The sequence below is a fragment of the Mustela putorius genome, unplaced genomic scaffold (genome assembly GCF_011764305.1).
Source record: "Mustela putorius furo isolate JIRA1106 unplaced genomic scaffold, ASM1176430v1.1 tig00000198_pilon_pilon_pilon, whole genome shotgun sequence".
NCBI classification, from domain to species: Eukaryota; Metazoa; Chordata; class Mammalia; order Carnivora; family Mustelidae; genus Mustela; species Mustela putorius.
This window is the reverse complement of record NW_025421311.1, coordinates 4,334,675-4,352,865: the sequence shown is the minus strand read 5'-3', so window position 1 is coordinate 4,352,865 and position 18,191 is coordinate 4,334,675. Positions and strand designations below refer to the sequence as shown.

The window sequence follows — 18,191 nt, the reverse complement described above, 5'->3', positions numbered from 1 at the left end:
TAGTTTTAATTTTTATTTTTAAGAGCAAGTGAATTGTCCCCTTATCTGTTCAAGAAGTATTACATATTCAGAGGTCTACAGACTGTTTGAAAAATGACTTACGTAAAGCCAAATAATTATTTTGATTTATTTTAATCTCCTGGACTTTTTTCCTGGGTGTTATTTTAATGACAATTGAATATAGTTTTTGTGACAGATGGATTTGTCCTGATTTTATTATTAAGCAAGTTGAAAGGTGTTAAACTGACTCATGAGCCCATTTCGTGATGTGCCTGAGTGTAATTTCATTTTGAATAAAAATCTTTCCCAGGTTCATTTCTTGTCGATCATACTCTGTTTCATCGTTGTCCTTAAAATGTGGCAAAGTGGGGCACGGTAACAAAGATGTCCATTCAGAACTGTGGATTTCACACAGGCGGTAAACCACATTGAAATTTGCTCCTACAAACGTAGAAATGCAGCATAGCTCATGGTCCATTTCTCGTTTCTCCTCCTCATCAGATAGTAAGCCAGCTTTGTTGTGACCCTACTGTGTGAAGAGCACAGATTACGATTTCGTGTTCATTCTGCAGGTGATGGAAGTCAAAGGCCAGATGATCCACGTCCCAGAGTCCAACTCCATCTTGTTCTTGGGCTCCCCGTGTGTGGACAAGCTGGACGAGCTCATGGGCCGGGGGCTGCACCTCTCCGACATCCCGATCCATGATGCCACCCGAGACGTCATTCTGGTTGGCGAGCAGGCAAAGGCCCAGGACGGCTTGAAGAAGAGGATGGATAAATTAAAGGCAACTTTGGAAAGAACCCACCAGGCCCTGGAAGAAGAAAAAAAGAAAACAGTCGATCTTCTATATTCTATTTTCCCCGGTGACGTCGCCCAGCTCTTGTGGCAAGGACAGCAGGTGCAGGCCAGGAAGTTTGACGATGTCACCATGCTCTTCTCGGACATTGTTGGCTTCACGGCCATCTGTGCCCAGTGTACCCCCATGCAGGTGATCAGCATGCTGAATGAGCTGTACACCAGGTTCGACCACCAGTGTGGATTTTTGGATATTTATAAGGTAAGGATATATAAGGATATTATAAGGTAAAGGGGTTTAGTTACTCATTGTGTGTGTGTGTGTGTGTGTGTCTGTTATTACTATTGATACATAATGTATTATTTGTTTCGGGGGTACAGGCCTGCGATTCGTCAGTCTTACAATACACAGCGCTCACCACAGCATGTCCTCCCCGGTGTCCATCCCCCACCCCAACCCTCCCACCCCCCTCACTCCTCCCACCCCCCTCACTCCTCCCACCCCCCTCACTCCTCCCACCCCCCCACTCCAACAACATCCACAAATATTTTTTAATCATAAATTATCTTAAATTGCAAGGATGCACTTTTTTTTTTCCTTTCTTAAATTAAACTTGGTAATAAATGATGGAAATCTCTGTAGTTTAGAATTCTTACCCAGAATACAGGTATTTCTGTTTCATGAGTAAATTTCCATTATGGGTTAGCTGATCGCATTGACATACCATGGGTAACTGAATCATAATATTGCTCGGTAAGGCAAAAGGCTGTAGAGCTTGTGCTTCAAGTTCATTATTATTACTGAATTAAATTGCTGAGTTCTAGGCAACTTTTCACAACATAATTAGTCTTTCTTAGAGAATAGGTTTCCAATATAAACTAAGAATTTTCATTTGACAGTTAATAAGAAGTAAGTTATATTAAAATATGCATTGCATTATCAGTTAAATCATGATTAATCAGTGTTTTGCACTGTTGTCAGGTAAAGAGGGTCCCTCTAATTCTGAAGGAACACTTGTAAATATTCTAGCTGTTACCAAATGACCAGTGGTTTGTAGTGGAAGCAGTTTAATTTTCCAAGCTAAGGAGTTTACTAGATTTGAAAATGGGTATCCATCACCATTTTTTGAGTCTGATTTGGTGAACTCCTAAGGAATTTCTTACTCTAAACAGAGCAATCTCTTGAGTAATTCAGCCTCATCTCTACCTAATGAATAACTCTGTAACTTTACGTAATTTCACATGGATTACACAATGTTAGGGTATATACATATATATGTATTTTTGCATATAAAGGATAGAAAGTGCTTTTAGGGTAAACAGTAGTGAACTGTAGGCTGCTCCTTTTTATAGTATGATCTATACATAAGAAGACTTGGAAAGGAACACTGTAGTTTAATCTTATTATCCTGAAGGATGTTTTCATTAAGGTGTCTCTCCTTTAGAGAAACATGCTCTCTAGTTCCATTATGTATAAGGTGCAGCCAGGGCTAAATATTTTAGTGCGTCCCTTCAGAGGGATGAACATTCACTGTGCTGTGTGGAGGACGGATTTGCCTAGTACAAAATAAATTCTTATAAATTATCTTCAACTTCCTTATAACTTTTTGTTCTATAATTTCTGGGGGAGGTAGCCGAAGGTTGGCTCCTAAACCAGAGAGACACTATCAGGAGTTTGTCACTGCTAGACTTCGTCATTTCCCGGAAGTAGAGCAACTGGCCTGAATCTGCCGGCGCCGTCCGGTCTCCAGGCTGCTGCTGTCCTGCGCTGATCTGGGCAACGACCAGCACCCTTCCTCTGTGAACCCCTGATTTGCTGTGTTAGCTTTCTTGGCCTAAAGTGGTCATGTGACTTTGGCCCTAAACTCTTACAACGAAATGAGAATGACAAACAGATCTTCTTTGGAAAAACTAGGGAACCCCTAATTAAATATAAGCATTAGGTTTTAAGAAAAGAAGAAACACGATGTCTTCTGAGGATACCACAACAGCTTCAAGGTTTAAAAATACGGATTTCATACATCGAGTTTCCTTTCCCTTGAGAAAAGCTAGGACACCTCACGGAAAAAGAAAATGCATGGCAATATACTGCACGATCCTCACATTTTTCTGTGTTTTTTATACCATGGACAGTTCCATACAGTTCTACATAATGAACTTATAAAATGGATTTACAATTATCCCGATACTCAAAACTGGCTTTCCATCCTTCATGGATAAACAAAGCACTCCTGGTTCACAAATTCAGGTTTTTAAGCAGAACCTGATTATGAAATTTCAGCAATAAATGTATAAAGTTATACAGTTTCAAGCCAGGTGTTTTTAATATCCCTTTGATGCTCGGATGTGTCTGTATCTTGAATAGGCTTCTGAGGCAACTTTCATGTTTACTCAGGTTTATGGAGGTTGAGTTTAGGGTCCAGACAAAGGAACCTATTATGTGCTGAAGCAGGAGTGATGATGGCATGGCCCGAGAGGGGGAAGGACAAAATAGAGTCTGTTACCCTGGCATAGGATAAAACAATGTACGTTACAGGAAATGCATTAGGAGGAATATAAATTAGATATCCTCTGACATGCCTCATTTGAGATTATTCTAATCATCATAAACAGAGTAGCTTATTTTTTGAAAGTTTACGCAGGGCTGTTTTATACGATGAGCTATCTGCTAGATTTTTAATGGCCATTGAAAAGAGAAATCCCACAGTAGAATTTTTAAAGGCCCATATACCTGCTGGTTTCATAAAATAGACTTTTGCCAGACTTCAAGTGCATTTAGAATATTTGTGGAATAATCACACCGCAGAGAAAAATATGCTGGAGCCCATTTTTATGTTAGAAATGTGAAAGGCAACCAGGCGGACCTGAATGCCAAGAGAAACCTAGACAGAGGTGCCCCACAGGGGAAGCATTGAAAGTCTGCTCCTGCCCAGTGAGACTCCACTTTTCCAAACTGATGCTTCTCCTTTTCTTGATCATCCTATTATTTCCTGTTTACTTGTCATTAGGGAAGATGATGCAGAGAAAGACCGTAATTCCGGGGTAGAATTTAGCTAAATTAGGCCATAACGAGAAATGCGCCTTCTGTACAGAAGCATGTGTGGAAGGAAGCTATAGATCGTACTGTGCCTGTCTGAGGCATTGAGAACATGAAAGCCTTTACAGTGCTCGGCTGCCGAGGTGTGACAGGTGTATGAGTACTAAGTCAATGCTAGGTAAATTGAGCGAAGCATCGGTTATAATTTTGATCCTCTTATAATTAGAAAAGCAAATATTAAGGAAAATGTCAACATCAACGTGCACTATACTACTGTTTTCCTCCTCGGGTTTTATAGGGTCAAAGGGATGAACAAAGAACTGGTAAATCTAACTTTTCTTATTATTGGCGTATAGATAATGATAGTGATGGGGATGGGGCTGGCATTGGATACTGAAGCAACCTAATGGAGGCTTTGCCTTATTTTACATTTTTGCCTCTGGAAAGCCCATTAGTTTGAAATAAGGGAGACGCAAGAAGGGTTAGTGAGCCCTGCATGCTTCACTCACTCCACTGAGCCAAGGCTGTAGCAACCCAGTGCGATCCCAGATGCACCCCTTAGATATCTCTTCTTTATACCTGTAAAGACTTTTCTCCATGTCTGTCACCTGTAATTCAAAATACTAAATGTCGCCATCTCAGAGTTTTGTTGTATTTCAGTGAGCTTCGGGAGGCAGTGAGTGTAGACCAGTAGGGGGCGTGTAGTAGCGAATGCCCACGGGAGCTGGCCTTGTTAGCTCCCTGCAGGCGCGTCTGGACCTATGGGAGGGTGCCTGTGTGACTGGTCTGTGCGTTTTTGTATGTGTGTAACAGTGCACCCCAACAGTGCCCGATGACAGAAGGATAAATATCATCTCACTTCGTCTCCCATGATTAACCTGCAGGGTTGTTGCATTATGTCCATTGGGAAAGGTCAAATTATCCAGACAACGTGACTCATAAAGCAGAATTTGAGCTACGGTTTGTCTGATTCCAAAGCCTATAATATTTTCATGAGTCTGAGCTATGATGTAGACAAAGATAAAATAATAAAAAGTGGAACTGGTTTTAAAATTATGTTATTTGATCAGTAACAATAGTTAGGCTGTCAGCGGTTGAAGAAAAGTCCTATGATCATGTTGCCCAAATCTGTCCACTTCCCTTTTGGTAGCAAATAGTTCAGAGTTTTGAGAAGCTGTGTTTAAAAATAGGGAACTCTCAGGGCATCTGGGTGGCTCCGTCGGTTAAGCTTCTGCCTTCGGCTCAGGTCATGTTCCCAGGGTCCTGGGATCCAGCCCTGCATCGGGCTCCCTGCTCAGCAGGGGGTCTGCTGCTTCTTCTCCCTCTGCCCTCCCACCCCCCACTGCCACTCAGTCTTCTCTCTCCCACACTCTATGTCTCTCTCTCTCTCTCAAATAAATAAATAAATAAATAGATAGATAAAATCTTAAAAAAAAAGCGAGGAACTCTCAGGGTGCCTGGGTGGCTGAGTTGGTTAAGGATCTGACTCTTGATTTCAGCTCGGGTTGTGATCTCAGGGTGGTGAGATCAAGCCCCACATTGGGCTCTGCCCTGGGTGTGGAGTCTGCTTAAGATTCTCTGTCCCTCTCCCTCTACCCCTCTCTTACCGCTCACTCTCTTTCTTTCAAAAAAAAATAAAAAATAAAAATAAACAGCTGGGGACTCTCCCGTCTGCTGTCCTTCCTTTTTTGTTAGAAACCAGTTGCATCTTCTCTCTTAATTCCTTAAAAGGAGAAATAACATCAAAGAATGGATCAGTGATCTCAGGTACAGGCCATAGGCTATGTAATTTTAAAATAATGAAAGGAATAAAATCTGATTCTTAAAAATCATTTCATCCAGGGAAACCCATAAAAAATATTAGTAATAAAATCCTTTCTTCTTTTGTGGTGGGGGTAGAAAGAAAAATTTCCATTGCAAACTCCAAGCTGGGTTTGCCGATGTCATTGAAGCTAAACATTCAGTATCACTGTCACACTTGGGTTGGGGAGAAGGCATAGAAAAACAAGACGGAGCAGCTGGAAGTGCCAGGAGAAGATCTGTCAGATCAAGGAACCTGATATGGATCATCTGAAAAACAGCACAAAGTTGATACGGGCAAAGGAATGCAAGTATTCTAAGTTCACGTGGAAAGCTGAGTACGGCGAAGTAGGAAGGAACAGAAATGCAGACTCACTGTTAGGGGAGCAAGACCTCAGCACCAAGCATAAGGAGACTGTGTTCCAGGAACTGGAAAGCAGGCATTGTGTCCAGGCAGCAGGTGTGAAGACAGGCATCAGAACCAGAGTCTTCCTTCTCCAGGACAGCCTTAATGCCGGAGGATGTCTAGGACCACCCCCCGCCCTGGACCCAGAGTCAATGGGTATAGAGATGTGCACTGAGCTTTTAAATGCTGAAACAGGAATTAGACCTACAGAGAAGCTGGAGTTGGTAGGTTAATTGTATCTATTCTTGAAAATGAATAGAACAGAACATATTCAGGGACACTCTTGACATTAATATAATTTAGAAATTGGCAGATAGCTTGAGTTCTGAAAATCTCTGAAAGCCAGTGGAAACCCTGTTGACTTCATAACCTCCACATAACTATAAATACGATACAATAAAAAATCTAGAAAGCCATTAAGATCATATGCATTTCACATAATTTATATAAGCAGATGGTTCTGCTTTGGTCTATGAACTGTAGAATCCATTTAACTGTAGCTCCTTAACAGTTTTGTGGAAAAACCTATACATCCTAAAAAACAAATACAGAGTGCAGAAGTAAATGGTGATTAATGTCCACAAGAGAAAGGTTTCTCTATCAGATGGACAGAGCTCAGTTTTGAGTCGGCATGTTAATACCCCAGGGAAACAGAAAGTCAGGAACCCCTTTGAATTCAGGCGTCTTGGTGAAAATGCTGGTAAGATGGTGGTCTGTAAACTGGAGAAGGAGCTATCCATCGTTAACCTTTGTCATCAGAGCTGAGAGCAGGCGTTTCGCATGTAAACTTACCAGGCTACAGAGCTCGATGCCTCGAGAATTTTTATTTGTCTTGTCTTTGACAATATGGAGCTACTAAGCCTTTGCTCACTGGACCTTCAGCTACCTTTGAGAAAATGAAGCAGAATCCCAAGGATATCACTCCAGTGTGAACTGGATTCTGCAGGCAAGACCAAAAAAAAAAAAAAAAAAAAAAAAAACAATAAACCTGAAATGCCTCCCTTCCCCCTTGGTTTGTTTTATGATAAAATAGCCTTTTAAAATACTTAACTATTTAGGTTATTCTTGGAATTTTAGGAATATGTGTATATCATCTTACTCCCATTTCCCAGCACAGAATGCCAGTCCCATTTGGTAACGAGTGAGTGGCTGGTTCATTTCCCCCCAGATTTATGTATTTTCTGCTTATTGATCAGTGCACATACTTCTGAAATTAAAAGTTACCAAAGATGTGTACCAGTTATTCTCAGTGGTTTCCGTCAACATCAGTGCTACTAATTTTTGCTAGAAATGAAGTCTTTGTGTCATCTCCTAAGTCTAGAAAACAGAAATTTCAGAAGTGAATACACACACATACACACACACACACACACACACAATTTTCCACATTCATTCACTTAATAAACATTTTTGACTCGCTTGGTAACAGGGTATGACTCCTATGGAAGCCTATAACACGTTATGGAAATTAGTATATATTTTTAGCCCAATTTTAATGAGTAGAGAAGAACTAATTTATATGCTTTATAAGGTAAGGTGAAAGTCACAGATAAGCATGCTGTTGTGATATCTTTCCTACTAGGGGGATTGTATTGTTACTTTCAAAATACATTAATGGCCTAAAAATTACCTGCCCAGGGTTTTGCCTCATTTGAATTTTTGCCTTGGGCAGATACTTAGGCTGGAGATCAGGGAGAAACAGGGATAAGGGTCGATGCTCCTCCCGTTTCTGCATTCAGCTAAAACTGCTGGAGCCCTTGCACCTGCCCCTGCCCCTGCACTCCTGGGAGTTCTGTCTGGCTATATTTAACCCCTTACTTACCATCTCTGCTCGAGTTTCGCCATCCATAAAGAGACTAATTTCGTCTACTTCACAGTTATGTTTTATAAGCTTTTAAATGAAAAGCCTGTAAAGTGCTTATTTCAGTGTCTGGTCCATTGTAGTAAACATCCACGCTAACTCTCCTTTCTCAAATAGGTGTTTCTGGGCATAGGTGGTGAGTAGGTGTGTGTTTTCTCTGCACATGCCTGTATGTACATGTGTTTGTATATAAGTACTATGTAGCCAGTGCTTATTAGAAATAGATGAAATGCTCATTTGCTTGGGTTCATTCTTTCAGGTTATTAAAATTACGTTGTACATCAGGAGAAAGATATGAGGGAGGGTATGGAGAGAGGTCAAAGCTGGGCTAAGAGAGAAGCTCCCCGAAGTGCATTGCTTGTAGCATCATCACTGGGTCCTGTGGATCCTCATTCCTGAGGATGGGTCTGTGCTCTGCCTTCATTTTTATAAGAATAACCCATGTTATAAAATGGAATTGATGAAGACGGTGATTTCTTTCAGTGATACTGACTTGTACAATGTCTACGACCAACACTATGAAACTGAACCTAAAATTTTTTTTTAATGTTTTAACCTGACATCCTGAGTGATGTTCCTTCTATGATGAAACATTTTCTTTTAGTGTTGTAGCAAATTCTGAAACAGAGAGAAGGCTACAAGAACTTGGATTACCAAGCAGAAATCAAAATTGATGAAGTGTCTTGCTGACTTTATCAAAGAAAGTGGGGGTGCTCTTTTTATCCCTATTGATTTTTAATCTTCTAAAGAATGGTGGCAGCTGCTAAGAGATTGATGTTTTTGATTTTTATACTATCAGGTATTATGGACTGAATGTCCTCCCAAAGCTCATTTATTGAGACACTAATCTGCAATGTGATGGTATTTGAAAGTGGGGCCTTTGGAAGGGTAATTAGGTTTAGATAGGGTTCTGAGGAAGGAACCCTCTGATGGTATCAGGGTCCTTATAAGAAGAAGAGGAAACTAGAGTTCGCAGTCTTTCTGCCAAGTGAGGGATGGGGAAGACAGCCATCTGCAAGCCCAGAGGTGCGCCCTCACCTGGGGACTGAATTAGGCAGTGCCTTGATCTTGGGTTTTCCAGTCTGCCAATGCTGTGAGAAAGTCCTCTTTTTCTGCACCATTTCCTTACACCGCACACAAAAATATACTCCACATGGGTGAAAGACGTCAATGTGGGACAAGAATCCATCAAAATCCTTGAAGACAACACAGGCAGCACCTATTCAACCTCAGCTGCAACAACTTCTTCCTAGAAACATCACCAAAGGCAAGGGAAGCAAGGGCAAAATGGACTATTGGGACTTCATCAAGATCAAAAACTTTTTTTTTTTTTTAAAGATTTTATTTATTTATCAGAGAGAGAGAGGGAGAGAGCACAGGCAGACAGAATGGCAGGCAGAGGCAGAGGGAGAAGCAGGTTCCCTGCCGAGCAAGGAGCCCGATGTGGGACTCGATCCCAGGACGCTGGGATCATGACCTGAGCCGAAGGCAGCTGCCCAACTAACTGAGCCACCCAGGCGTCCCAGATCAAAAACTTTTGCACAGCAAAGGAAACAGTCAACAAAACCAAAAGACAGCTGACAGAATGGGAGAAGATATTTGCAAATGACATATCAGAGAAAGGGCTAGTGTCCAAAATCTACAATGAACTTAAGAAACTCAACACCCAAAGAACAAATAATCCAATCAAGAAATGGGCAGAAGACATGAACAGACATTTCTGCAAAGAAGACATCCAGATGGCCAACAGACACATGAAAAAGTGCTCCACATCACTCAGCATCAGGGAAATAAAAATCAAAACCACAATGAGCTACCACCTTACACCAGTCAGAATGGCTAAAATTAACGAGTCAGGAAACAACAGGTGTTGGCGAGGATGCAGAGAAAGGGGAACCTCCTCCACTGTTGGTGGGAGTGCAAGCTGGTACAGCCACTATGGAAAACAGCATGGAGGCTCCTCAAAAAGTCAGAAATAGAACTACCGTACGACCCAGCAATTGCACTACTTGGTATTTACCCCAAAGATACAAATGTAGTGATCCGGAGGGTCATGTGCACCCAAATGTTTATACCAGCAGTGTTCACAACAGCCAAACTATGGAAAGAACCTAGATGTCCAACAACAGATAAATAGGTAAAAAAGACATGGTATATATACACAATGGAATACTATGCAGCCATCAAAAGAAATGAAATCTTGCCATTTGCAACGATGTGGATGGAACTAAAGGATATTATGCTGAGCAACATAAGTCAGTTAGAGAACGTCAATCACATGATCTCACTGATATGAGGAGTCTGAGAAACAAGACAGAGGATTATAGGGAGGAGAAAGAAAAATGAAACAAGACGAAACCAGAGAGGGAGACAAACCATAAGAGACTCTTAATCTCAGGCAACAAACGGAGAGTTGCTGGAGGGGAGGAGGGAGGGAAGGATAGGGTGGCTGGGTGATGGACATTGGGGAGGGTATGTGCTATGGCGAGCGCTATGAATTGTGGAAGCCTGACGAATCCCAGACTTGTATGCCTGAAACAAATAATACATTGTGTGTTAATTTTTTAAAAATCCTGTTTTTTTGAGCCACCTAATCCTTTTTTAGAGTAGCCTGAGTGGAATAGGACACCAAGGAAACATCTATCAACTCTAAAAACAGCCTGAAAATGTACGATACAAGTCTCTAGCAAGTTTTCTTAGTATACTAAGCGCATGTTGCTAGAATTTCCTATTTCTATAAGGGTAAATGCTACCCTGTGGAACAAGTGAAAAGATTTTTCACTAGCCTTTTATGGAGCTTCTGTTATTACAGAGTGTCTGTCTGTTGTGTATCAATAAACTCTAAAATAGTTAAGCTCTGAGCTCACCACCATGTTTGCCCTTGATACTGACACCTTGAGAGCATTGTGAGAACCTAGCTTTTACTTGGTATCCATTTTTGCAGTTAAAGCTTACCCCCAGTCAGTGAGTTACTCCAGTATGTTTATTTTAAAAATTACATTTTAGAAAATTTCAATTTTTTCTTTGTAAAAAATTATTGTCATTACATAATCATTCCTGTTACCTGAGGCCATTTAGCAAGCTTTTCTGGCAAGCTTTAGAATGTGACTATGTCAGTTATACTCCCATCGAAGTCTGTAATACCTAGGTATTAGAGGAGTTTGCTAAAAAATTAATCTTCTAGATAGGACAGCTGTCTGTCACTTACTTACCTGATTGGGTAGCCTCAGTGCAGTCGTAAATCTTTTTGAATTAGATTGTTTCTGTTACCTTCCTGACCAACACTCAGTTACTGTCTGTTATGCAGTAGAGATGTGGCACGTGATTCTCCCATTTCTATCACTGAAAACACAGTGATTTAAAAAACGAAAATTCCCGAAAGCAAAATGGAACTAAAAAAATGGAATTCCCACATACTAAATATAAACTGTGTTCCAAACACAGTGCTAAATGCCCTAATCGTGATGTCTTACATATTTTCCAGAACACTGTAGCACTGGGGTGCGTATGCCCCTTTTGAAGATGAGTTTCAGTGAGTGGCAGTGTTATTTGAATTTAGTTCTGATTCAGCTAAAAGTTTATATTGTAGAAAACAGTGGTTGAAATCATTCAGGTATCAGATAGTTTCATTCCTAATTAGATGCAGAAGTAGGATCAAAGATTGTTTCAGCTTTTATGTATGTGTACTTCATGAATTGGTGTCCTGCATCCCAGAACTGACAGTCACAAAACAAATTTCATACCTTTACAGTGAGAACGTTGGGTATGTCCCAGGATTGCTGAGAGAGCAAAAAGAACTAACAGCCAAAACCCTTTGTCATGAACATGAGGCTCTTGAGATAATAGCTGAAGGATGAGCTTGAAATTTTAAATTGCCATTTGAATTTTAGCCTAGAGTTAAGAATATAACTAGGTTTCCTTTTTCAAGGCATTCAACAAATCTGTACCATTTTTTATTATGCATTGGACTTCATAAAGACTCGGTCTATTTGGCTCTGGGAGGCTAAAGAGAATCTTTATGCTGACGTTAAAAAAAAAATACTTTAAGCACACTAGAAAGGTATAAAAGGTATAAAATTATGAGAGTCAGTGTTTCCCAAAATGAAATAGATTGGCCAGAGCTGTATGCTGTGGTCACTGGAGTGATTCATACACAAACTATAGTCTTTGATGGGCCAGGCAGAAGGAAGTCTCAAAAGGTTACTTCATTCCATGGGATTCTGAGATTCTAAATATTCCATGTTAGAGTGGTACGTAGTTGGCCAGGAAAATGTTCCCAATGTGAAAATCAACCCTGCTGATTGTCTACGAATAGGTTATTCATATATGGCAAATCAGAAATGGTTTGGGTTTCTGTTTGTAAAGGTTTCTTAAGGTGGAAAAATGAGAATTTAAATTTGTTATCTTAAATTCAAGTATTTAATTATAAGCATTTGCATATTTTGATGCATTTTTCAAGCCTTGACGTTGTTCACAGGACTTTTGATAATCTAGAAAACTATAAGAAATCAGCTGAAGCAAAATGCTTATTGTACTGCTTATCCAGCTTTGTTCCAAATGTTGGAATGTATGAAAGCTGCCTGTTAAAATAATGCTGTTCTTAAAATACTCCAAAGCAGTATTTTTTGATTTCCTATTTTCCTTGGATACTTGAATTTTGGTATTGTATAGATTTCTTCTGTCATGGAGGGAAAACTTTTCCTTCTCCCTTTTTCCACTTAACCTTCATTACTCCTATCACTGCCTCATCGTAGGGCGTATGTCAGCCCTCCAAAGCATGAAGTTTCTTTGACTCTCCTAGGGAGGCCAGATGAGACTGTTGAATTTGCTTATGGTTGTGCAGTGACATTTAAGTGAAGGGGAAGGGTACCGGATATCAAGCCTGAAAAGCTCATTTTAATTCTGTCTTTATCATTTAATTAAGTCACATCACGTACTTGTGCCTACCTTCTGCTTCTGCAAAGTGGGAACAGTAGTAAGGATCTAACATTTTTGTCACAATCAACACATAAATTGTGCTCAGCAGATTATTGTTGTTAGGACTTTTTTCTATCCATGATTTGAAATATAACACTGTCTCTAGTTAATACCTTGTGAACTAATGAACAGTGCAAGCAGCTGACTCCATCCCCACTCAAATGAAAGAAGGTCAGGGCTAGAGAGTGTCCTAGGAAGTTTGCTGGGAAGGGAGGGAAGAGTAAGTCCATCTGGATTGCTCTGACAAAAATACCAAAGACCAGGTTGCTTGTAAACAACAGAATTTTATTCCTCCCAGTTCTGGAGGCTGAGATTTCCAAGATCAAGTGTCACCAAATTCAGCATCTAGTGAGAGCCCTCTCCCTGGTTTATCGGTGACTCTCTTCTTGCCTGTCCCCACATAATAGAAGGAACAAGGATGCTCACCTTCTGTGGTTTCTCTTATAAGGATTCTAATCTTCATGCATGAGGGTAGAGCCTCGCAAAGGTCTCGGATCACTTCCCCAAAGTCCTATATCCCAGTATCATTACACTGGGAATTAGGTTTCACGATAGGAATTTGGGGCAACACAAATATTCAGTCTACATTGATATTTGTTGAATGCCTACTGTGTGTCAGGTACCATGCTAAATTCTTTATATATGCTTATTGATTTGTTTTATCTTCAACAAATAATTATTGATCACCTACTGTGTTCTACATACTAAGCTAATAAGCCTCGGAGCATAGTGGTATGTAAGACAGGCATGGTCCAAATTCTTAGGTGCTTATGATTGAGCACTGAGATTAAACATTAAACAAATAATTACATAGACAGTTAATGATTAATTAAAATTATGGTTATCACTAGAAAGGTATAAAATTAGAACTTGTTTGAGGTCACAAAGATAATAGATAGGGGATTGAGCATTGCTCAGGCTTTTTCCATTCCTGAAGGGTGTTTGGGGAGATCTGAAGAGTTCATGATCTTAAGGAGGTCCACAGCTTGACCAACTACTTTCACCCATTTATACCTTAAAGAAATGCTTCTTGAACACATACCACGTGTCAGGCATCACACGTCTTAGTGCAAAATGGACATGACCACTTTCTCCATGAAGTTCACAGTGTAATGAGGAAGACTGATTAATCACTACTCAAAAAAATATGTAATTATAAATTACCATAAGAATGACTGAGAAAAAATTATGCGGTGTTATCACATAACCTATGGTAGAGACACCTATTTTAGTCTAGGAGTTCAAGAAGGCATCCTCAAGGAGAAGACATTTAAATAGAGATCTGAAGTATGAGAAGGAGATAACTGGGTAGGAAAAATGGTGGGAGTAGAGGATTCCATCCAGTAGGGTGAGAATGTGTAAAAGCTAAGTCAGAAAGGAACATGATGAAATTGGAACAACTACAGGAAGATCACCATGGTCAAACTTCAGTAATGCAAGAGTAGCACAAGGTAAAGATAGAGAAGTAGATAGAAGCTAGAACCTATAGGTGTTTTAGGAATTTTGGTCTTAATCATCAGAACAAATGAAGTTATTGAAGGATTTTGAATAGAGGAGTGACACAAATAGATTTGCTTCATAAAAATCACCTTGAAAGTCATGTGGGGTATAGATCTCAGGTGGGGAGTTGGCAATAGCAGAACACAGGGGTATTTATACCATCATTCAAGTAAGAAATGGTGGTAGCATTTCCTGGGATGACAGGTGTGTATGTGAGGCTTGAGTCAATTTTGGAAACCTGAAGATCGTGGTTAATTTTGTCTGCTTAATGGAAATACTTCCATTATTCATGCAAATCGCCTTATCACCTGAATATGTTCTTGATTTGGCATTATGTAACCTCAATCTGAGTTGATTGTTAACAATGACTTTGATTTTGAAAGGTAATTTATACATTATTGATATTGACTAGCTCTTGGTAGAGATGTTTATTTTTTTTTATTGTGTTATGTTAGTTACCATAAAATGCGTCATTAGTTTCTGATGGAGTGTTCCAAGATCCATTGTTTGATGCAGCCATAATTCTTTAAGCATCTACTGTGCTAGCACTCTGTTAGCCCCTGCAGGACTTAGAATGATAACCAGGATATTATCCTTCCTTCAAAAGTAAATGACCTAGTAATCTAGGCAGGGTGATCATAATGTACACACACAGATGACTGTGGTGTAAGATATGCTGAAGCCAAGTTTTACTGAGTTTCTACAAAAAGCAAAGATAACATTCTACTGAAGGATTTGAAGGATCAGAAAAGATACAGCATATAAATGGACTTGGAAGCATGTGACACATTTGACTCCTGGAAGAGAAGTTATGGAAGGCTTGTTTTCGAAACTAAATCTAGCAGGATAAAAGATAATAATTCCACTGATAACTGAGGCTGTTAGGATTTATGGAGACCAGATTGTCTTCCTTTAAGAAACAAGTTTGTAATGACATATTTCCATTTGATTTGCTTATTGGGCTGCACTCTTCACTTTGTAAGAGAAGACTTAATTTTTATAGAGCAGTTTTAAGTTTACTGTACAATTGAGAGGAAGGTATAGAAATTTCCCATATACTCCCTGCCCCTGTAGCCTTACCCATTATCAGTATCACTCATCAGAATGGTACATTTTTACCAAGGATGAACTTGCATTGACACATCATAATAACCGTAAGTCCATGGTTTGCCTCACAGTTCTCCTTGTATTGCACATTCTGTGGGTTTGGGCAAATGTATAAGGACGTGTCTTCATCATTATAGTTTCATACAGAGTATCGTCACTGCCTTAAAAATCCTTTGCGTTCTGCCTAGTCATCCTCCCCTTATCTGTCCGTTACCATCTCTCATTGATCTTTTTATTGTCTCTGTCCTGTTACCTTTTCCAGCGTGTCACGTAGTTGGGATCACACAGTATGTCGCCTTTTCAGATTGGCGTCTTTTATTTAGTAAGAGGCATTGAAGTCTCTGTATCTTACCATGGTTCAATCATTTCTTTTTAGTGCTGAACAGTATTCCGTTCCTGGATGTTCTACTCTTTATTTTTTTAAATTTACCTACTGAAGGATATTTTGGTTGCTCCCAAGTTTTGGCAGTTATGGATAAAGCTTCTATAAACATCTGTGGGTAGGTTTTCATGTAGGCCTAGGTTTTCATTTCCTTCGGTAAACACCCAGAAGTGCAGTTGCTGGATCAGTCATATGGTGCCAGTCATACAGAATCTGCAGTTGTGTAAGAAACCATCAAAATGTCTTTCAAAGAGGCTTTACCATTTTGCATTCCGAACAGCAACGCGTGATCTCCTTTTGTTTCACGTCCTTGTCAGCATTTGGTGGTGTCAGTGTTCTGTCTATTCTAATAGGCATGTAGTACTGGCTCATTATTGTTTTAATTTGCATTTCTTTGATGACGTGTGATGTGATGTATCTTTTCATATTCTTATTTGCCATTTCTTCTTAGGTATGATCTTAGGTAAGATCTCAGTATCTTCTTTGGTGAGGTGTCTATTAAAGTGTTTGGCCCATTTTTTAATTAGGTCATTTGTTTTTTTGTTGTTGAGTTTTAAGAGTTTTATGAGTCCTTTATAGCATAAGTCTATTGAAAATATTTTCTGTCAGTCTCTGGCTTGTCTTCTCATTTCTCTTGATACTATCTTTTATAGAGCAGAAGGCTTTAATTTTAATGAAGTGCAATTTCAGCTTATCATTTATTTCTTTCATAGATGATGTCTTTGGTATTGTATCTAAAAAGGCATCAGTCACCGTCCCCAAGGTCATCTAGGTTTTCTCCTATCTTCTAGGAGTTTTATAGCTTTCCAGTTTACATTTAGCTCTGTGGACCATTTTGAGTTAATTTTTTTGTGGACTGTGTAAGGTCTGTGTCTAGATTTATGTTTTGCATATGGATGTCCATTTGTTTCAGTATGATTTGTTGAGAGACTATATTTGGTCCATTGTGTTGCCCCTGCTCCTTTGCCAAAGATCTGTTGCCTATATTAATGGGCATCTACATCGATGTGTTTGTCTATTCCTTCAATATTATTGTACCTTGATTATTATAGCTTTATTGTAAGTCCTGAAACTATTTATTGTTGTGACATCAACTCAACAATATTTAACACGTTATGTATTTATGAAAATATAGCAGACATTCAGTATTCTCTAGGGAGAGTGTTCTGTCAAATCAGGAATCCCTGGAAAATTTTTCTTGAAAATAATAGAGTCAGTAATTATTTTATAAAAAGTGAATAGGTGATTTCAAGTAGAACAGTAACTCAGTATAGACATGGTAGTGACAGATACAGAAAGTTTCCAAAGAACTTTGAGTTACTCATTTTGACTGGAGCACAGAGTCAATTAAAGTGGTAGTGGGGGATGAAAGTGGAAAGTTGGGAGCCCTGTCACTGATGACCCTACAGGACAGACTACTGGACAGCAGAAAGAAATTTTCAGTTGCCCACATCTAACTTGAAGATTTAGAAAGAAATTTTGACTGGGTATTTCAATGTATTCTTCTTTGTTCATATGACTCAGTATTCGATAACTTTTATGGTAGATAACCTGGTGCCTGTCAACAGCATTTTCCACATGGTTGAGATTCCTGGGAAGAAAGTGGAGTTTACGTTGATGGATCTACTGAGTGTTTTATCAGGAAAAAAACTTTCTTTGATAGGCAGTCATTTGGAATCTATTTTCCCTCATTTGGGAGTAGTTCCCGGGCCAAATCACTGTTCTATTTATATCCATGACCTCCTTTCCGGTGCTGTATCGTCTGAGCACTGTAGAGACATTCTTTTAAAAAGTTGTATTTGGGTCAGAAAATCAACCAAAATGAATATAATTAGACAGATTTTTTTTTTTTAAGAGTGAGGGATTTTTTGAAGTGGTTTTATGAGTAAATTCTTAAAGTTGTTTCCATTTGAATTGCTAAACCTTTATACACAATTGACTTAGATGTATTTAAGTAAACTCAGCAAACTTTCTTTGGGTCATTGAGTACCTACTGTGCTAAACGACTCTTAACATTTTGTGTGTGTTGGCTAGGTGGAGGGTATGTCTGGGCTACAAGTTGTAGTTTAAAGTTCTGGCAGATAAGGAAATGTCTAGAGAAGTTTACTGCCCTATGGATAAGGTAGAAGACAGGGCAGGAGTATATGGGATGGCTGCGGTTCAAGAGTAGGAGTGCTTTTCTTTCCTTTCTTCTTTTCAAGAGCTGATTGGGTCTTGAAAAAAAGAGTATTATAGTGTTTTTTAGCTCACATAATCTACCAGAAGTCTTCAAACTTTGGAAATCATAAAATATACCTGAGAGCGCACGAAAATGAAGATAGCTGG

General features: G+C 39.4%; 1 protein-coding gene across 2 annotated transcripts in view; it reads left to right on the top strand.

Annotated features, from left to right (window-relative positions):
• Positions 1-18,191, top strand: part of GUCY1A2 (guanylate cyclase 1 soluble subunit alpha 2) — a 327,843-nt gene that overhangs the window by 183,432 nt on the left and 126,220 nt on the right. For both annotated transcript variants that reach the window (XM_045077525.1, XM_045077524.1), the window contains exon 5: positions 573-1,058. In XM_045077525.1, coding sequence (XP_044933460.1) covers positions 573-1,058 — 486 coding nt within the window. The remainder of the gene's footprint in view (positions 1-572; positions 1,059-18,191) is intronic.